Genomic DNA, 21,885 nt, shown 5'->3' with positions numbered 1-21,885 from the left:
ACAGAGTGAAAGCGAGACAGGCGGACAGAGCGAAAGCGAGACAGGCGGTGTTGGTGAAAGCGAGACAGGTGGAGATGGCGAAAGCGAGACAGGCGGAGATGGCGAAAGCGAGACAGGCGGAGATGGCGAAAGTGAGGCAGGTGGAAATGGCGAAAGTGAGACAGGCGGAGAGATTGAAAGCGAGACAGGTGGAGAGGGCGAAAGCGAGACAGGCGGAGATGGCGAAAGCGAGACAGGTGGAAATGGTGAAAGCGAGACAGGCGGAGATGGCGAAAGCGAGACAGGTGGAAATGGTGAAAGCGAGACAGGCAGAGATGGTGAAAGCAAGACAGGCGGAGAGATTGAAAGCGAGACAGGCGGAGAGATCGTAAGCGAGACAGGTGGACAGAGCGAAAGCAAGACAGGCGGACAGAGCGAAAGTGAGAATGGTGCAGAGGGCGAAAGTGAAACAGGCAAAGATGGCGAAAGTGAGACAGGCGGAGATGGCAAAAGCGAGACAGGCGGAGATGGCGAAAGCGAGACAGGCGGAGATGGCGAAAGCAGGACAGGCGGAGATGGCGAAAGCAAGACAGGCGGAGTTTGTGAAAGCGAGACAGGCGGAGATGGTGAAAGCGAGACAGGCGGAGATGGTGAAAGCGAGACAGGCGGGGATGGCGAAAGCAAGACAGGCGGAGATGGCGAAAGCGAGACAGGCGGAGATGGCGAGAGCGAGACAGGTGGAGATGGCGAGAGCGAGACAGGCGGAGATGGCAAGAGCGAGACAGGCGGAGACGGTGAGAGCGAGACAAGCGGAGACGGTGAGAGCGAGACAGGCGGAGATGGCGAAAGCGAGACAGGCGGAGATGGCAAAGGCGAGACAGGCAGAGATGGCGAAAGCGTGACAGGCGGAGATGGCAAAGGCAAGACAGGTGGAGATGGCGAAAGCGAGACAGGCGGAGATGGTGAAAGCGAGACAGGCGGAGATTGTGAAGGCGAGACAGGCGGAGATGGCAAAGGCGAGACAGGCGGAGATGGTGAAAGTGAGACAGGCGGAGATGGTGAAAGCGAGACAGGCGGAGATGGTGAAAGCGAGACAGGCGGAGATTGCTAAAACGAGACAGGCGGAGATGGCGAAAACGAGACAGGCGGAGATGGCGAAAACGAGACAGGCGGAGATGGCGAAAGCGAGACAGGCGAAGATGGGAAAGCGAGACAGGCGGGCTCAGGGGGCCAGATAGGCGGACAGAGTGAACGCCAGACAGCAAGAGCCAGACAGGCAGACAGAGCGAGATGAATACAGGCAGACAGTTCGAGAGAAATACAGGCGGACAGTTCGAAACCGACAGGCAGACAACGAGAGAAAGACAGGCGAAGAGACGTGGAAGAGCAAATTTGACAGAGCGAGAGCCAGGCAGGCAGACAGATAGACAGGGGGGAGAGCGAAAGCGAGACAGACAGGAGAGAGTGAGCGTGACAGACAGACCGGAGAGAGTGAACGAGACAGACAGACAGGAGAGAGTGAGCGAGACAGACAGACAGGAGAGAGTGAGCGAGACAGAGAGACAGGAGAGAGTGAGCGAGACAGAGAGATAGGAGAGAGTGAGCGAGACAGACAGACAGGAGAGAGTGAGCAAGACAGACAGGAGAGAGGGCGCGAGACAGACAGGAGAGAGGGCGCGAGACAGACAGGAGAGAGGGCGCGAGACAGACAGGAGAGAGGGCGCGAGACAGACAGGAGAGAGGGCGCGAGACAGACAGCAGAGAGTGAGCGAGACAGACAGGAGAGAGTGAGCGAGACAGACAGGAGAGAGGGCGCGAGACAGACAGGAGAGAGCGCGCGAGACAGACAGGAGAGAGGGCGCGAGACAGACAGGAGAGAGTGAGCGAGACAGGCAGGAGAGAGTGAGCGAGACAGACAGGAGAGAGGGCGCGAGACAGACAGGAGAGAGGGCGCAAGTCAGACAGGAGAGAGTGAGCGAGACAGACAGGAGAGAGTGAGCGAGACAGACAGGAGAGAGTGAGCGAGACAGGCAGGAGAGAGTGAGCGAGACAGACAGGAGAGAGGGCGCGAGTCAGACAGGAGAGAGGGCGCGAGTCAGACAGGAGAGAGGGCGCGAGACAGACAGGAGAGAGGGCACGAGACAGACAGGAGAGAGGGCGCGAGACAGACAGGAGAGAGGGCGCGAGACAGACAGGAGAGAGTGAGCGAGACAGACAGGAGAGAGGGCGAGACAGACAGGAGAGAGTGAGCGAGACAGACAGGAGAGAGTGAGCGAGACAGACAGGAGAGAGGGCGCGAGTCAGACAGGAGAGAGTGAGCGAGACAGACAGGAGAGAGGGCGAGACAGGCAGGAGAGAGTGAGCGAGACAGACAGGAGAGAGGGCGTGAGACAGACAGGAGAGAGGACGCGAGACAGACAGGAGAGAGGGCGCGAGACAGACAGGAGAGAGTGAGCGAGACAGACAGGAGAGAGGGCGAGACAGGCAGGAGAGAGTGAGCGAGACAGACAGGAGAGAGGGCGCGAGACAGACAGGAGAGAGGGCGAGACAGACAGGAGAGAGCGAGCGAGACAGACTGGAGAGAGCGAGCGAGATATGCAGACACGGAGAGAGGGCGAGACAGACAGACGTGAGATAGGAAGACACAGGAATTGGACTTCTTCCGTATGCAGCATAAGGCTGCGGGGTAGCGTCACTGGCTGGGGGAAAGGTTGTGCCGCTGATGCAATATGCCCTCTGCAGGTTGGGGCAGGTATTTGACCATGGCGCTGGCGATAGGTCGCATGTTCCTCGTGAAGGACATCGTGGGATCTTTAACATCCGCCAACTAATGCCGCCAAATTAATGTCCATCCGAGGGACGCCGCACACATTTATGAATCACCGTGCCTGTGAAACACCGGGCCGATCATTTATATCTAGATCGGGATTCAAACGCAGGATAGACACCTCTCTGTGCGTACCTCTCGACAATCCTGTCAGCCCCCGCGGAGAGATGACGAGACAGGTCGAAAGACACACAGACAAAGCCAAACAAAGAAAGGCAGAGACAGGAATAAATGGCGTCAGATACACGGGGAGCTACAGGCAGACATAAACAGTTGGACAGACCGAGGTGGGAGCTGGAGTGCGATCGAGGCGGGAACTGTCGGGTGAACGAGGTGGGAGTCGGAGGGAGAGCGAAGCAAGAGCTGGAGGGAGTGCGAAATGCAAGCTCATTAGTTGGAGGACGGAGTCTGGGGCAGGGGGCGAGCCTTATTTTTGTCGAGGCTGCGAGAGCGTGAAGCAGCGAAATAAAGGACACATGTGGCAGTGAAGAGCCGGGGCTGCTCGGTGACCAAGTTACATCAAGTCGGACCAGGTACGTGCGTGCTTCTTTGCTTCTTCTAACGTTACTTTTTCGATTGTGGCAAATTACAAATCATCCTGCAATCCCTCGGAGATTGCTTTTCATCAAAATAGTACATTCGAAGGAATGAATGATTACGCTTTGCGAACCAGATGATTATGATATGTCACTGAATGCAGCTTTGTGATGAGCACGTATTGTTGCATCGAAGAATTGTTACCTGGAACTTAAAACTTGACATTCTTGGAGTGAAATATGGAATATTTAGACCACGCAGGTGAGCCTGGATCAGCTGACGTTTGCAAATCCGAATGAAAACGCAAGCATTTTATCTGTACTATTTTAATCACAACGATGTAAAATGCTTCACATGGCCATGAACGTCCGATAATGGTGCGCATACATATATTACATACGCAAAAGAAGCCAAATTTAAATCTCACAAATGAAAATCCCCCTCCTCCTCCAAAACATTCTCCTTTTATTTACAAAAAAATGCTGCTGTAAACAATGTGAATATACTGCACAATGTAAATGCCTGTCAGCGTCTGACAAAAGGATGGCATTTAACAGAAAGTCAAGGACAGCCGCACAAGGAGCGTAAATAATAAAATACATACAAACAACATGAAAATGTGGGGGGATGGAGCAGGAAAGATAGACCAAGTACCAACTAATCTCGATAGATGTAGACGTTCTAATGAGAATGATAAAATTAAGTCGACCTTTATTTTTTCATCTCTCTTGAACGGACACGAAGCACATCTCACTTGATCATTATGGATCTCACCTGTCTGTCAACAACAGACGTGCATTATGGATGTTGCACATTTTAGGTGTACACCTGGCATACTGTTCCTTTAATTATCACAGGTTCATTGGAAAAAAAATTTACATTTAAAAATAATAATAATAATAATATATACAGTAAAATATACACTGCATACAAACACACTCGTTTAAAAGTGAGAGGAAACACTGTTTTAGAGGCTAACATAAAAATAAGACAGTTGTGCAATGGGAAGATGTCAAGAAGGCCATGGACATGTTTATTACAAATATTTCATTACTATACGAATGTACAATTAGATTTTATGGCACGAGAATGAAACTTTCGAAAACCACAACGTCACTCTGTCTCCTTGGTTACAGCAGCATCCCACCTCCGCAGCCACTCAGCAAACCCATCGTGCAGGCTGGCCAACACGGCCTCTGCAGGTTGCTCCCTGGCACTATTGGCCACACTTCTGGCTTCTTCATTGAGTCTCTTTGCCTCACTGCAGCGTTCTACTTCGCGCTCAAGAATCAGACCGAGGCTCTTAGAGGTATCAACCTGAAACTCGCGGCTTCTTGAAGCCAATGCCAATGCACTTGTCACAATATCAGTGGTTGGGGTATCCTTTGCTCCTGCTTCTCTTTTAAGTATTGCCTGTAAATCAAAAACCCTTGTCTTGGCACTTGCAGCTGCTTGCACAAGGTCTTCGATGGACCGATAGGATCGATAACCAAAAGCTTTTTCCAAAGCCTTTCGAAGTTCAGGTCGCAAGTTCAAGACTTCCGAAGACTTAGGACTCGAAAGCCCTTCTGCCGGTATCCAACCGATGTTCAGTGTTGGCATACCAAGTGCAAAACAAGTTCGATGCCAGGTTTCCAATGCATTTCTTTCCCAGGCTGCCGTTCCACGGAAGCATTGAACTTCATTGCCCAGGTGAGAAAAACCTGGCCCGACCTCTGTTTCTGCAAACTTGGCCGTCATACCACACTGCTCCATAAGTTGCACGCCAGATGCACTGCTGTACTTGAACAGCGCAGTGATACGACTGAGATTCAATTCCAGATTGTGTCGTCCCTCCTCAACATGACGCTGCATGTGAAACAGATGTGCGAGTTCCATACGACTCCCTTTCAAAAGTGCCCCAAGCTCCTCCACTTCAAGCCTCATTGCCACCAACTCAGCTTGCGTTCTCACAAGCTCTAGTTCCTTTACAAAGAGCTGGTTAGCTGTGGTCTTTACCTCTCCCTCATTGTTGCAGTTGTCAAGCTGAATAACTGCATGCAGTGAGCTCTCTAGCATGCGCAACTTTGAAAAACTCACCACCTTAGCAATAGAGTTTGATACATTGGCAATGCATAGAGATCGAAATGCTGCATTTGGACTCGATTTGTCACTCATCAACTTTTCTTTTTCTGAGTGAAAAAATGCCTTATCAAGTTTTCTTGCCTGCTTGTTAACCTTCTTGGATAGAGAAGTGAGAATTCCATTTGACAGATTATACATTTCAGCAGCTTCCACAGTCACCTGGCATGGGTCCCCAATACGGTGCTTTCCCTCACCCAAAGCTACTGAAGACTGAACAGCACATACTTGCCTTACAGCACTGCTTCCATCTGCAGTACCTTGAACAACCACTTCCCTATCACCATTTGCCATTTCCAGTCGTCTGAATCGGTTGCCCAACTGAAAGGACTCGGCTTCGAGTTTTACTCGCCCACACACCAGGTGGCGGCACAGTAAGGACAACAACGTTAAATCACAGCGTGATTCCTCTATGCCAGACTTTGCAGCCTCAACCTCTGTCTCAACAGTGAACATCTCAGCCTCAGCTCGGTGCAATGCTTCAGCTGCATGATGTACCTCCATTTGCGCCCTCTCTAAACGGACCAACATTTCAGTCTTATGGTCACCGTGCACGTGTTCTGGCACCTTTCTCTGCCAGCCAAGTACTGCCAAGTTTCCACGCAGCCAAGTAACCTTTGAGGCATTTCGCACTCGCTCCACCAAGAAGCCCCAAATATCGGCAGCATTTCCTCGACATGCAGCTGAGAGTTCAGAATCAGTCAGTTGGCTTGGTAGGTCAAACCGGGAATCAGCTTGGCTAAATTCTGCCTCAGCCCAAAGACGGATTTGGGATGCCAATTTCAAGTCATGTGCTGCAGATGCCACCTCACTCATTTGGAACATAAATCCAGGATGTGATGATGCATTAGAAACAGCAATCTTCAACCTTGACAGTGGGTGAGACAAAGAAAGAAAAATAATTACTGCATTCAGTTTACTTCTCCATGGTATGCCAAACATGAAGCATTGTTCAGTCTTAACATGGTGATGTAAGTTGATGCAGGTTGTGCTGATTCATCCAGTCAAATTAAATCCGTAAAAGTTTATAAACGCAAAAAATGGACTTGCAAGGCGGTAGAGCCGACGTTTTGGCGAGAATCCACTTGCCTTGTTCATGGTAGATGTAGAAGTGAAGAAGAAGCTTGAAAATCTTCACCATTTGCTGTGAACAAGGCGAGTGGATTCATGCCAAAATGTCGGCTCTTGTAAGTCCAGTTTTTACGTTTATAAACTTTTACTGATGGTGATGTGACATTTCATCCTCTTGATGAAATATGACTTCTGTAACATTTAAGGTTACATGTAAGTAACATGCAACACTCCAACATTGAAGTTAGAGTAACATTTAAGGGCTGGAGCAAAAAGATCCAGCAAAAGGTAAATTTAAAAGTAGAGCGAAGTCGATGGCGCACCATCGCAAATCACCACGCTTCCCAACTATAGCGAAGTTGAAATTGGGCAAAAAAGATCCACAAGAATCGACCCAATATCAAATTTTAAGTTTAAAATCTTTTTTTCCCCATTTTATCCCTGTAACCTTAAATCCACCCTTTGGGGCATGAACCCAGGGGTCAAATCCAAAAAGTCGTTACATATTTTAATGTTTCCCCTAATGTTGATTGCATATACTGTATTGTAGAAAATTTAATTATAAAATGTTTTAAAATATGCCCATAATTGCATTTTTCGGTATTTGACATGTTGACCCTGCCCTCTAGGGCACGAGACTTGGAGTGCTGTCTTTCCTCGAGGTCGTTGCACGACCCTAGGGGGCAGGGTCAAAATGATATTGCTTTCCTGAAAGTATAATAAGAAGATTAACGAGGGCGAAGTCAATTGCACGCCATCGCAAATCCCCATGCTTCCCACTTATATCAAAGTTGAAATATGGCAAAAAGTTCCGCCAGGAATGACCCAATATCAAATGGTTAAATCCAAAAAATAATTACATATTTTATGTGTCCCCCAATGTTGATTGCATATACAACGTTTCATGTAAAAAAATGTTTGTTTGTTTTCAAAAAGCATGGGGATAATAAATACAGAAACAATACTTATTACTACATTGGACCTTGTTTAAGTAATGTTGAATATATATAAATGAGATATTTAACTTTTAAGGATGGAGCAGGATAAAAGTCAAAGTTCAAAAACGAATAATTTATAATTGAATCTTTCATTTGGAATATGCCTTCAGAGAACTGAGGCTGATCAGGAGGTTCACAACCTCCTCATTTTACTGAAATTTTGCACACTAATTTGCCTTGTTAAGAAACAGTTGTAAAATTTCAGGCCTGCAGATGGAATAGCTTCTGAGACAAAGAACGAGAGGACATTTTAAACGACTTTGTCCGTCTGTCTGTCTGTCCGTCAATCCATCATGCTCCCCCTATACAGTTGGGCAGAAATTCAAACTTGGTAGTTATGATCACCACACAGTTGTCATTTTCTGCTCTGCCCCACAGGGTAGGCCGTTGGGTCAAAAGGTCAAATAAAAAAATGCAATTACAGGCACATTTTTAAATGAAACCTTGTACAGTATTTGCAATTTGCAATTGGGGAACACATGGAAGAAATATGTAACGATTTTTGGGATTTGACCCCCAGTTCATGCCCCAGGAGCTACAGGGGCCAAAATGGTAAACAAAATTTTAATTCTGAATTTGATATTGGGTCATTCCTGGTGGAACCTTTTGCCATCTTTCAACTTTCCTTGACTTTACTTTAGGTGGGAAGTGTGGGGATTTGCAATGGTGCGCCATCGACTTCAAATTGACCCGACTTCCAAATCCTCTGATAAGACGATATAATCTTCTGTTTGGGGCATGCTGTTACATGTAGTGGCTGCTGAGAAGCATGAAAAAAGCAATGTCTGTTAGATCAGTGTTTTTGACAATTGAAAAAAGTCCGTTTGAAAAGGCTAGTACAATTGAGCACTAACCTTCTCAACTGTTTTCAAACTTCATCTAAATTTATCTACCATATAAAACACAATGTGTATTTACGCGTTTGTGTGGTGTCTGTCCCCCTTCATAAGGGTAGGTTTTGAAAGCTTTGAGTAGTGCTTTCGGAGGGATTTCAGTGGGGTGGGGGGGGGGGGGGGTTAGGGGGGGGTTTAATGGGCAATCTTTGAACACGATTGTGTGTCCACCGGTTAAAAGACCTAAAATAATCTGAGGACCCAAAATACCCCAAGGACCAAGAGGACCCAAACGACCCAGAGGATCCAAAAGACCCCCAAACCCTGAGGACCCAATGGACCCCGAAGACACAAAAGACTCTTGAAGACCCAAAAGACCTCAAGGACCCAAAAGACCTTAAGGACCCAAATGACCTCAAGGACCCAAAAGACCCAGAGGATCCAAAAGACCCAGAGAACCCAAAAGACCCTAAGGAGCCAGAAGACCCCAATGTCTCCAAAGACCCAAAATACCCCAAAGACCCTTAAAGCCGAAAAATACACAGAAGACCCAAAAGACCGAAATAACCCCCAATGGACCACAAGAGCCAAAATACCCCAAAGACCCATAAAGACCCCGAGGACCCAAAATACCTCAAAGACCATTAAAGATCCTGAAGAACCAAAATACCCAAAATACACTGTGGACCCTAAAGACCCAAACAATCCAAAAGACCAAAAAGATGCTTAAAGACCCAGAGGACTGAAAAGACCAGAGGACCCCAAAGACCCAGAGGACCCAAATGACCCCTAAGACCCAAAAGAAGAGTAATTATGTCTCTTCTATTGCAATTGTAGAGAGTGGCTTTCATGCCGAGCCTGAAGGGCGTTGTACAGAAGTGTTTTTTTTTAAATAACAATAAATACAAGGTGCAGTGAGGTGAAATCCGCTGCACATGATGTGCAACGTGCGCAGAGTAAAACGAGTGTTCACTTACGTCCATAGGATGTCTAATAAATATAGAAGATATAAGCACACCTGACGCTGGGCCGCTTCAGACTTTGGCATGCTCACGAGGCTGCACCATCGAATAAACTGTTCCAACCCGTCATTTTTGATGGGCTTTATACTAGTTTTTAAATAATCCTATTGTTTAAAAATTTATGACTCCAGAGACCGAAATTTAGTAATATTACCATGAGTCAAATAATTATCTTACAGTACCGAGAGGGAAGCTCAGACCATCTTAGTTTCAGGAACAGTGCAGATGGCCAATATCAGTGGTTACATCATGGCTGTGTAGGCAGATATCACGACTACATTACAGTACTACTACTACTACTAATCCATTTGCACTTCGTTGTTTTGGAACGGGGGTGGGAGGGGGCAGCGAGGTTAGGTAGAATTTCTTTTGGAATTTTGGCCATGGTGCTGGCGATAGATCACCTATTCTCCATGAACGACATTGTGGTATCTTAACGTCCTCCAACTAATGCTGGCAGATGGGACCCCAGTTTAACATCTGAGGGTTGGCACACACATTGATGAATCACCCTGCCTGTCAAAACTGGATGCCAGTTTATAGCTGGGTTGGGGTTCCAACCCTGGCGAGACAGCCTGTCGTAGCGAGTGTGGACTGAATACAAACTGGGAAGCCCGCTGAGTGCATGTCAATTTCATGTACCCACTACCGAGTCTTTTTGATTCATCAAATGGCCACAAATTTCAAAATTTGGGCAAGTCATGTACTTACAGTGACACCACACACATATCCCCTGTCCTGCATGGACACTGACGTGACCTTTAATGGTGAAGGTTCTATGGAACAGATCAAATGGCAAACCTGAGGTCAGGTTGTGTTTTTGAGTTCAGCACATTTTTCCCCTCTGAATAAATGTGGTTCATATCGAAGATAACTTTTATTTGATGCAAAGATCATCTTGACCTCTGCCACCGAAGGTGGATGGAGGTTATGTTTTCACCCCTGGCTGTCTGTTTGTCTGTCTGTCTGTCTGGTTGTTTGTCTCTTTGTGAACAGGATATCTCAAAAAGTTGTGGACGGATTCCGACAAAATTTGGCAGAGAGGTAGGTAGTGTATTGAACAAGGACGAAATGATTAGATTTTGGTGAAGATCCACATTCGGCTGGTAGAATTTTTAAGAAATTCTTCACCATTGGGAGATAGGGCCAAAAACGATATATAGCAGGATATCTCAAAAAGTTGTGCACGGATTTGGACGAAACTTGGTGGACAGGTTGTGTGTGTGACATGGACGAACCAATTACATTTTGGTGGAGATCTGAATATGGACTTGGTTACGAGAATTATTTAATTTCTAAGTGAATCTTCACCATTGAGAGGTCGGGTGAAAAGTGATATATAACATGATATTTAAAGGAGTTATGGAAGAGTTATGACTTAACTTTGTGGACAGGTTGGTTAGGTGACAAGATCAAGCAGATTAGATTTTGGTTAATCTGGGAGATCTGGGAAATCTGGGAGATCTCAAATCTGGGAGAACTGGAGCAGTTTGCACAAGAAGAGTGGGCCAAACTACCAGTAGAGAGATGTGGGAAGCTCATTCATGGCTATAGGAAGCGCTTGACAGCAGTTATTTTGTCCAAAGGTTGTGCTACCAAATATTAAGTTGAGGGTGTCCATTATTTTGTCAATGCAATTTCTTTTTATTTTCTGATTTAAAAGGATATACAGTGAAACCTTGACTTACGAATTTAATTCATTCTGTGACCGAGCTCGTAACTCAATTTGCTCGTTTCTCAAATTAAATTTCCCCATTAAAATGCATTGAAATGCTATTAATCCGTTCCAGCCCGCCAAAAACCACACCAATTTTTTTTTAAATATACAGTATACATAAAAATATCTCGCGCTTTATATTTCACCTGTATGCAGCATACAAGTTGGCAGGATGGCCTGGACTGGAGGTACGCACACTTGACTCTAAACTGTCCAGCCTGGGTTTGAATCCCGACCCAGCTATAACCTGTCATGGGTGAATCACAGGCAGGGTGATTCATCAATGTGTGTACCGCTAAACTGGGCGCCCCGTTTGCGTCCCATTAGTTGTTGGATGTTAAGGATCTCACCGTGTTTTCCACAAAGAGAAGGCGAGCTATCGCCGGCACTCTGAACAAGTTGTGGCCTGGCATGCTCTTCTCCTCTGCCGTTATATACGTCCTCCTCGGCATCTTTTTCCAGAAGAGCCCTGTCTCGTCACAGTTGAAGATTTGCTGGGGGATGTATCGTTCGGCTTCTATCAGTTCGGCAAAAGTTATAATAAAATCTTCAGCTGCCTTCACATCCGCCTCACCAAGTCGACAACACGCACACCTCGCTCATGTTTTTCGACGATTGCGTGTTTTATATCCAAGCACATCATCCTCTTCTTCTTCTCAGTACTGCCCTTGGCACTCAATTTCTTAGGACCCATGGTTAAAACTAAGAAATTTTCAAAAATAACCAAAATGCGAAAACAAAGCAGCAGCGATATACGGCAGAGATACTTGCACGGCAAGATAACCACGTGACCGAACCCACCTGGTGGCGGGTAGCGTAAGCTCCAAAATAACCAACATGCGAAAACAAAGCAGCAGCGATATACGGCAGAGATACTTGCACGGCAAGATAACCACGTGACCGGAACCCACTTGGTGGCGGGTGGCGTAAGCTCGTAACTCAGATCTCAGCTCGCATCTCAAAGCAATAAACCGCCCGAGCGACGGCTCGTATCTCGGAAAACTCGTAAGTTGGTGCACTCGTAAGTCAAGGTTTCACTGTATTAAGTTCTGAATCAAAAACAACGGTTCTGTAATATTAACAGTGAAATAAAGAATTGTGGAGACCAAATACTTTCGTCAATTTAAACTTATATTTCGAGACAATTGAGTTATTTGAAAAAGGTGCAAGGGTGCCAATATTTTTGGCCACGACTGTATATATATATATATATATTCACGGTGTCCCATAAGTCTGGTCTCATGGGAATATGTATATTTAATGAAATCCCAAGAAACAATATATCTTACATCAGTAAACACTTCTGAAACAATTTCTTTAAAACACAGATAAATTTTTGTGATCTGTAACGATTTGAAACTATGTAAGAAATTAAAGTTAAAGTATATTTTCCAACAAATAAAGTCTTGTATTTATTTAACAGTAGTTTCCGCAAATTTCCATAGAAGTGCTGCACAATACATTAGAACTCAAGCAAATGTTCAAATTGATGTCCTTGATGTTTGAAAATGTTGATACGATGTCGAAAACTGCGACGCACACGTTCTAAAGTCCCTGGTGTGATTTCTGTGCAAGCAGCACGGATGTTTTATTTGAGGTCTTCTTAGGTGTGTGGGCGGTTATTGTACACAACAGACTTAAGGTGACCCCTGAGGAAAAAAAACACCTAGAGGCGTGAGGTCCATGGATCTTGGTAGCCACTCTATTAGTCCCTTGCGCCCAATCCATTGGCCGGGGAGAACTTCATTCAACCAGCTTCAGGCCTCTCAAATTCAAGCACCTTGTGACTTAAGCCATGATGCAACAACTGAAGATATCGATCGGCATCAACTCCTCCATTCCAGGAATACTGGTCCCAAAACAGTGTTTCCATGAATGGTGCACCACACCGTCAATCTTGAGTTAGTTTGGCGATGAGCTTCAGCAGCTATGTGTGGATGGATCAATCCTGCGCCCAGTACACGGTGTTGTGTCGGTGTACGTATCCGTGCAGATGGAAACACGCATCGCCAAACATGATATCTGCCACTACATTGCTTTGTGACTTAAGCCACTCACAAAATTAAACTCGCCGATCCATATCATCGCCATGTAATTCTTGTACAAAATGAACCTTGAATGGATGAAATTTATGACGTTGCATTATTCGGTGCACAGATGTCTTGGGAAGTTCAAGTTCATATGCATTCTTTCTCACCGATCACTGTGGACTTGTTGCAATCTTGGAAAGTACATTAGTACTGCTTTCATTGCCAGTCGAAGTTCTTGGCCGGCCTGCTCTTGTTGTATCCATAACATTCCTGATATCCTTGAATTTGAGTACATTCGACCAACAGAACGCTGTCCAAGTTGTGGTTTATTTGGATGACGATGGTGAAATTATTCAGCTGTGTCTTTGGCAAAGGCCAGAGGCATACAAAAGGACAATTTCCACCTTTTCCTGAGGAGTATTAATGTTTCTCATATCAGGCATTGTTTGTCGTTCCACCTGAAAAGAAAAATAAAGTGAAAAAAAAAATATATATATATATATATATATATATATTCCTATGAGACCGGACTTGAGGGACACCCTGTATATATGTATGTATGTATATATGTATGTATGTATGTATGTATGTATGTATGTATGTATGTATGTATGTATGCATATATATATAATCTTCTGGTGAGTATATGTTGTGCTGTACGTGTTACACAGCATCACGAGATATTGACGCCTGGTGGCGTGTCGATTGTACATGGATGACCGATTGTCAAAAGTTTACCCGATTTTCAAGACTATTGAGAGACGACTGCATGGTAATCAAAACCAAGACGCCATCCAGCATCCATGATCATGAGCTTTGTGCCAGGATGTAAACGCCAACCAGGCACTCCTAAAGTCTGGTATTATTCTTGGCATATGTACAGAGGAACACCCATGGACAGGATATACAATGGCAGACAGAAAGGTGATTCATCCACAGAAATATTAACAGGCAATTAAAAAAGGATTATGGCAGCACACCATTACTGTTCTGATCTGTATTATCCTTTGATTGGGAGGAGGGGAGGAAGGGGCACTGTCCAAGCAGTTTCCTTGGCTTGTTCGGTGGCTTGACCGACTTCCCAGAAGTAATCAGAATATTCGTGGATTTGTGTCTTGCTGAGGCACCAGTACACAACGACTTACTGTTTTCAAAAGGCACCACTAGTTTTTTGGGTTTTTTTGTATATAAGGTCGAGGCTCGTGTAAGAGCTAACATTGATCACAAAAAAGACAAACTGACACATAAAACATAAGATAAAGGGAGCGGGAGACAAGATGGGGAGAGAGAGGGAAGCACACAAGTACAACAGTCGAGAGCAGGGACATCGGGAGATCTGTGGGAGGGAGAGGGCTTGGGGGGGGGGGGGGGGGGGGGGAGGCATAGGAAGGGTTGTCGCGGGTTCTGACTGAGAGAATATGGGACAACCGGCTTAATGTCCCCCCCCCCCCCCCCCCCCCCCCCCCGCCCCCAAAATAAATAAATAAATAAATAAGACGGCAGCCTATATGACGCAACATCCTCCCATGTGGGAGCAGGGCCTACGGACGGGGCCAGAGCGATGATGTACGTGGAGACGTTATAGTGTTGGAGCGTATGTCACTATATTGGGGCCCGTGGGCATTTTGTTTTCTTTGTTGGGATTTGTTATTTAGACCTAGCTGAATAATTTAAAATAGGGCGCCAATTTTTTAATGCATATTTTCGACCATTTTTATGCAAATTAAAGATTACGTCATAATACCTATTGTATAGGACCATATGCTCCTCTTATTGTTCTTGAACACTTCATAGTTTTAAACATTTTAATGTTTCCTTTTGGTAGTTGTTATTTAGAATGCGTTTAGCCACTAAAAAATAATAATTGAAAGCAAATTGCCTAATTTTAACCCTTTGTATGCAAATTGCATTTGATGTAATAAAACCCATTGGACAAGTTCATACATTAGCGTCAATTGTTCTTTGAGTATTTAAACGTTTCAATAATTTTTTGGGTCTAAAGAGTACATCTTGCTTCTATCGAAGATAGAACAAATACTTTGATTATGCAAATTACGTTTGGGATAGGAATGTACATTTGAACAATCCACTAGTTTGTACCCATACCTGCGTTTATAAGTTAAATGTGGAGATCTCCATCGTTGCTCTCGTCTTCATCGCCAGCATTCCTCAATAGTTCGTTTCTGTTCTCACAGTTTTTTTCACAAGCGATGCAGGTATCTGTACATTTCAGATTATGTTTCTTGCAAGAACAACTCAAGGTGACGCAGTTTCCTTTGCATCCGCATCTCACAAGCTCCAACACTGCCTTAGGCGCAACATCTATTAATGTTTTGCTTCTAGTTCTTTGGTGAACAAAGATGCCAGTTCCAACTTGGACAGGGTACTCCCGCCGATGGCGAAATGAAGCTTCTTCTCCTGTTGATTCTGGCTGGTAGCGCACCTGTCTGTCAGATTTTGCTTCATACATAATATGTTGTGCTATCGTTGATGCTTTCTGATTTGCGTAATTTCTGTGCTTTTCAGTTGGGAGCTCAGTTGCCACGCCTCTCATAATCCATTGGAGAAATGTAAGAAGCCTTGTAGGAATGTTTGCACTTAAATCTGACCCTAGTGTGCCATCAAAAGACCAACGTGGGGCGTCAAGAATGTCCTTTCGCAGAACTTTGGCACAGTTGAAGATCATTTTCATGTCATCGTTGATATTGGATTCACAGAGAGCTGCTTCAATTGCGGCTATCTTAGCTGCACTGAAACAGAACCGATCTGACTCATTTCGACGTGTGGCAGGGATAAAGTCAATGCCCTCAATATTTTCTGTGAGCAAACGTTGCGTGCTTTTACGACTAGGCGTAATCTCGCAGTTATGTTCTTCTAAGATCGTCAGTTAAGCTGTATGCGCAGCATCCATCGACCGTATCTTACTCTTTTCAAGCAAATCTCGTATGATATCAAGATATTCCACCTTGGCAGCAACCTCTTTCTCATTTATCGACTGTTTCTTAGAGGCGGTACCAGAACTTGAACATCCAGAACCGCGAGCAACGTGACTTTGCCAGCAAATTCGATGATATTTCACATCTATGGAGAGTGCATCTTCGGAATGAATAGCACTACTTAGGTACACTTTGTAGATATCTTTGTCACAATTTTTCACGTAATCATGAAGCTGCTTTCCACGGCTTGCACTCTGTATAGCATGGACAGGTTCTTTCTCTTTATGCGTTTGACAAAAAAAGCATAGATTCTTGTCATATCTAGCAGTGAACGAACGGGAAGGGCACTGTTTATATGAAGATCCTGCAGGCTCAAATTCTTGAGGGGATGACGAAGTCGATGGCCGCCCTGATGTCCGCAATAGTACGTTGACGTTCTTGGAAGTGAGTGCTTCTTGATATCTTCTTTTGGCCCTGGAAAGTTTCTGTAAATTCACAAGATCTTTTCTACAACTGACATGATAAGTTTCACCGTCACGTTTTAGCGTATCCTCAGTGGCATTTTCCAACCGTTTACTTGCTTCATGGAAGACAATTTCACCATATTTTGCTCGGTCTGTCACATAGTGAAGAATGTTCTTTAAAGTTCCTTTATCAGATTCCTTCACAAGCCGCTCACGAGATATTTTCTGACATATTATACACATACTGTAGTCGTTTAAAAGTTCTATCCGTGGTCGTTTCACAGGAGGACTCTCCATGGTTGAATCTCACAGTAGTAATGGTTTGCTTGGGCGTGCCTTTTATTTCTTAATTGTTCAATAGTCTTGAGATACCTGAAAGAAAGCATAAAGATTGACATCACATTTTAGGTATTGCATTTGAGTCATAGACAGTTACAACATTAGAAACATGAGTTGTTTTTGTAGTGATCTAACAATAATAAAGGGCTATTCAGATTTGTTAATTGTTGTGACGAAAGACCAATTCACTTATAATTATATAATAGTAATAACAGTACAAAATAAAAATCTGAGGCAAGTTTGATACATTTTCACTCGTATTAGGAGCACAATAACTGAATACATACCATTGTCAAATTTTGGGGGCATGCCAGGGCACAGTATTTTTTCAGGCACAGTACCCTTATGCAACAACAACAACAACAACAACATGCATTTTAAAGGCCATTTTCCCTACTAGAGCGGGGGTTAGCCTTGCGGGCCCCATGACAATCTTCTCCATTTTGCCCTATTTTCTGCATCTCTCCTTGTTAACCCCCTTGCCCGCAGTTCTTCTTCCACCATCTTTAGCCAAGTCTTTCTCGGTCTTCCCCGTCCTCTACTTCCTTCTACATTCATTTCCATCACTCTTCTCAACCAGTCACTTTCATCCTTCCTCAACACATGACCAAACCATCTCAACCTGTTCCTCTTCACAGCATCAATCACAGGCTCTATTCCCATCATCTTTCGCAATTCATCATTTGTCTTCCTCTCTCTCAACGATACTCCGCAAATCCGTCGAACCATTCGCATTTCCACCCTTTCCAACCTTCGTTGCTGCTCTACGTTCATTACCCATGTCTCGTTCAACAGCTCCCATAAATCATAACACTTCTCACACATGCAGCATAGACCTTTCCCTTCAGCTTCAAGGACACTCCCCTCATCATCAGCACGCCACTCAGTTCCCGAAACTTCTTCCATGCACATCTCACTCTAGCAACCGTTGCCGAGTCTGATCCACCTTCTCCATTCAGCATGTCTCCGAGGTAGCAAAATGTTTTCACACCTTCCAGCTTCACGCCGTCTCCAAGATCCAACTCAACATTTCCTCCATCTGCAGCTCCCTCTGTGCACACCTTACATTTGAATGTAGCTGCCACACTGGTTAATGACCCTCTCGAACCACTACATTTTTGATGAACCCACTCAGCGCACATTGTACATTGAATGGAGTTCACTCCGACACCCTTCCTACACACAGCACAGGGCCACTTCCCAGTTCTTTCCACCTCACCACATGCTTTACCACTTGCCATCACCTTCGTCTTTCCGATATTCACCTTCAGACCTTTTGTCTCCATACATTCCTTCCACTTGTTCATCTTTTCCTTCAGTCCATCCATACTTTCCGCAATCAACACCAGATCATCTGCATACAACAACTCCCACGGTAAACCCTCCTTTACGTTCTGAGCCAGCACCTCCATCACAGCTACAAATAGTAGTGGACTTAGTACCGACCTCTGATGCACTCCCACCTTCACCTCAAACTCACCACTGTTCCCGTCCTTCGTCCTTACAGCTGTGCGCGCTCTTTTGTACATTGCCATCACTACTCTGATCAACCATTCCTCCACTCCTGACTTCCTCATTGCCCATGTCAATACTTTGCGTGGAACCCTATCGAATGCTTTCTCCAGATCAACAAACCCAAGAAACAACTTCTTCCTCTTCTCCATGTACTTCTCCTGCAACTGCCTCACAATGAAAAGCGCGTCTGTCGTTCCTCTTCCTGGCATAAATCCAAACTGCATTTCGTCGATCTTCACTTTCTTCCTTATCCTCCTCTCCAACACCCTTTCCAATACCTTCATTCCATGCTCCAATAACTTTATCGCTCGGTACGAGCCACACTCCAGAGGGTCACCTTTCCCCTTGTATAGAGGGACGAGGGTACTCAGTTCCCAATCCACTGGAATGCGGCCTTCTTTCACCACCAGGTTACAGATCTCTGTTATTCTCTTCACACCCCAACTTCCTGCTGCCTTCAACATATCTCCCACAACTCCCGTCGGCCCTTCCGCTTTTCTACTCTTCATTGCTTTTATCGCTTCCTCAACTTCCTTCTCAGTTATCTTCTCTGCCGGTCCTAAAACTGGGTTACTCTCTATGTTGCCATCCCATTCATTCTCTGTATTCAACAGCATTTCCAGATATCTTTTCCATCTTCCTTTAATTCCATCTGGGTCGACAACGATTTGTCCCACTTCATCCTTCAAGCAACTCACCCCCATCACATCACACCTCTCTTTCGCTATCTGCTTTGCAATCCTGAATACTGCTTTCTGACCCTCTTCCGAATCCAAGCGTTCTCCGAACATTTTCCTACATGCCTCCTGCGCCTTTGCTACCTCTTTCTTTGCAGCCTTCCTGGCTGCCTTATAACTTTCTTCGCCTTCTGCCACTCCTTGAACGTCTTCCTCTTCTCGTCAATCCTCTTTCCAACTTCATCATCCCACCACCATGTTTCTGAGTGCCTCGGTGGTCCTTTTGTCCATCCACATACCTCACCAACGGCTCCCAACAGACTATCTTTCATTGACATCCAACCACTTTCAAGCTCAACCACATTAGCCTCGACCCTACTCAGCCTCTCTTTTAATGCCTCCCTTGCTGTCACCTCTTTCAACCTCCACACCTTCATTCTCGGTTGGTACTTCACCCGCCGAGCTCTCCTCGCACCTTTCACCCTTATGTCGCAGACAACGAAGTGGTGCTGTGAAACAGCCTCCTCCCATGGGATCACCTTTGTGTCCCGGAGGTGCCCCCTATCTCGCCTACGCACCATCAGGTAGTCAACGGTTGTCGTCGACCCACCTGACGTGTATGTAACAAGCTTATTATCCTCTTTCTGGAACTGAGTATTACAAATCAGCAAATCAGCTCCATCAGCAAACTCTAAAATACTTTCACCTTCTCCATTTCTCACACCATATCCATAACCCCCATGAACTCCCTCAAAACCGGCCATATTCCTTCCCACATGTCCATTTAGGTCTCCTCCTACCACAACAACTTCCTCATCTTTCACGTTTTCCATCAGCTTCTCTATCGCACACCAGAACTTGTCCTTACCTTATAGACCTACAATAAGCAGAACAATCCACAAGTATCAGCTGTTCAAATGATGAACAAGAACCAGGAATTTGTCTGACCAGAGCATGGTGGTGAGTTGAACCGCGCTCCTCCCATGGACTTATACGTGTGCAACGCATACCCTTATTTACGTAGTTAATTATTCAGCGCTATACGATTCGGATACTTGTATACTTTGCGAGAAATGACGTCATAATTCATTTGCATAAAAACGCACTAAAACTCGCTGAAAAAAATTGGCGCCCTATTTCATTTGTTTTCTAACATCCTAAACTACAATTTCCAGCCAGGAAAATAAAATGTTCACGAAATGCCCACGGGAAAACAAATGCTCCAACACTATTAGGTCTTGGGCACAAACAGCCTTAGATCAAATTTATGACCTGTTTGCTTTGTACTATATAAACAGTCAAGCCTTCGCTGTTGTTGAATCCTTGGAAACGCCCAACACGACAGTAACTTTGAACAAGCATTGTGAGTATTGCGCTGCAATACATGTCCCCTACCGGCAGTCTGTCCGGAAAACTGTTGGGGAAATTCCCAAAGTTCAAAGTGCCATAACTTTGTCAAAAATGATCGAAACGTCGTGAAGTTCGAACTTGATCTGTAACTTATCATGAGGAAACCATGTACCAAGTTTGAAATAATTAGCATTAAAAGTTGAGAAAAAAAGTCCGGAAAACTGTTCTTTGCGTGACGGACTGACGGACAGACGGAGGGACGGAGTGCAAACCTATAGTCCCCTCCGGTGCACACCGGTAGGGGACTAATAATGCCGGATTATTGAGGCAGGCAGCTCCCGATAAATACGTGCAAACCAAGTCCAGCAGACAAGAGACTATGTGCAAGTTTTAAGCCAATATACCGTACGGTGTCGAGCTTCCTGCAAGATACGGCATGCAGAGGTCCGTTTGCCCCATCACGCCGTGTCGCGCCCCCCTGTCACCTGTCTCCACAGGACGAAGCTTCACTACACAAAGAACAGACAGGCGGCACACGCACAATAAGTATCGTCAACTGCAAATCGAGTCAGAAATCCCGATTAATCGGGTACATTTTCTTCGCGTGTTTATTTTCTCCACGCAAATCATACATACTTTGCCACAGAGAATTGAGGACTAAATGTAGGTTCCGATCTTTCACAATGTCAGATAATCTGTCATTTCAGTACTCACAATCGTCATTTACCGTTTCGCGCCTTTTTACTTTTACTTCCTGTCTTTCTTCCATTGTATTCGATTGCGATCAAGGATTCTCATTGCTGTGAACTAATTCCCTTTTATGTTTTGCCACCGTTGAGGAGCGGGTAGTAATCATCGTTGAAAAACGATTCAAATTTATATTTTTAAACTTTGTTCTCACTGTTCTACCGCAAACTATACTGCCATGGCCGGTATTTACCGCACTTAATCGAAAAATGAAACCAAAACAAAGGGAAGCAAAGAAATAAGCAAAAAACAAGTTACAACGTAAGGAAAATAAGCCAAAAGAGCCAAACCACAAAAGTTTGAGATACCCAATTTCTGACCTCATTCATTTTGACCGATTAGATGTCTGACCTCTGTGAAATTCCTCTGGCACCCCAAAAACCATCTTCGAAGGAGTTTTGTAAACCAACCCATTGATGACTTTTATTCGTATATATACATGTGCACATACACACACACACACACACACACACACACACACACACACACACACACATAGATCTTGGGGTTTGGAGTCACGAAGGCAATCTTTCCCCATCCAAAACCTTGATCTTTTCTACCCCCACGAATTCACCCCAGATCCACCTTGTTTGAAATTCCAACTTCTTTCCTGGAAGTCCTGGCAGTGTCCATATATTTTATACCTCTCCCACCCCCCCCCCCCCCTCCTTCCCATGCTCCCTCCCCCAAAGCCCTCTCCCTCCCACAGATCTATCGATGTC

At 45.1% G+C, this 21,885-nt stretch overlaps 1 protein-coding gene across 3 annotated transcripts; it reads right to left on the bottom strand.

Annotated features, from left to right (window-relative positions):
* Window positions 1-3,788: 3,788 nt before the first annotated feature.
* HAUS5 (HAUS augmin like complex subunit 5) lies at window positions 3,789-21,198 on the bottom strand. 3 transcript variants are annotated; one of them, XM_078782226.1, is made up of 4 exons: window positions 21,053-21,198; window positions 20,821-20,925; window positions 15,242-16,907; window positions 3,789-6,332 (listed from the first exon to the last, which is right to left on the bottom strand). In XM_078782226.1, the coding sequence occupies exon 4, from the start codon at window positions 6,287-6,289 to the stop codon at window positions 4,457-4,459; it is 1,833 nt and encodes a 610-aa protein (XP_078638352.1). In that variant the 5' UTR covers window positions 6,290-6,332; window positions 15,242-16,907; window positions 20,821-20,925; window positions 21,053-21,198; the 3' UTR covers window positions 3,789-4,456. The 3 variants fall into 3 exon arrangements, with proteins under 3 accessions (XP_078638352.1, XP_067981214.2, XP_067981222.2); XM_068125113.2 differs by lacking the exon at window positions 15,242-16,907; XM_068125121.2 differs by lacking the exon at window positions 15,242-16,907 and having other exon boundaries at window positions 21,131-21,172.
* Window positions 21,199-21,885: the final 687 nt, after the last annotated feature.

This window comes from Myxine glutinosa, chromosome 1, assembly GCF_964187855.1.
Source record: "Myxine glutinosa chromosome 1, kmMyxGlut1.1, whole genome shotgun sequence".
Classification (NCBI taxonomy): Eukaryota; Metazoa; Chordata; class Myxini; order Myxiniformes; family Myxinidae; genus Myxine; species Myxine glutinosa.
Note: the sequence above shows the minus strand (reverse complement) of the source record. Positions and strands in the feature narration are given on the sequence as shown.

Coding starts and splice junctions, on each gene's coding strand:
- HAUS5 (XM_078782226.1), bottom strand. CDS start 6,289: ATGTTCCAAATGAGTGAGGTGGCATCTGCAGCACATGACTTGAAATTG.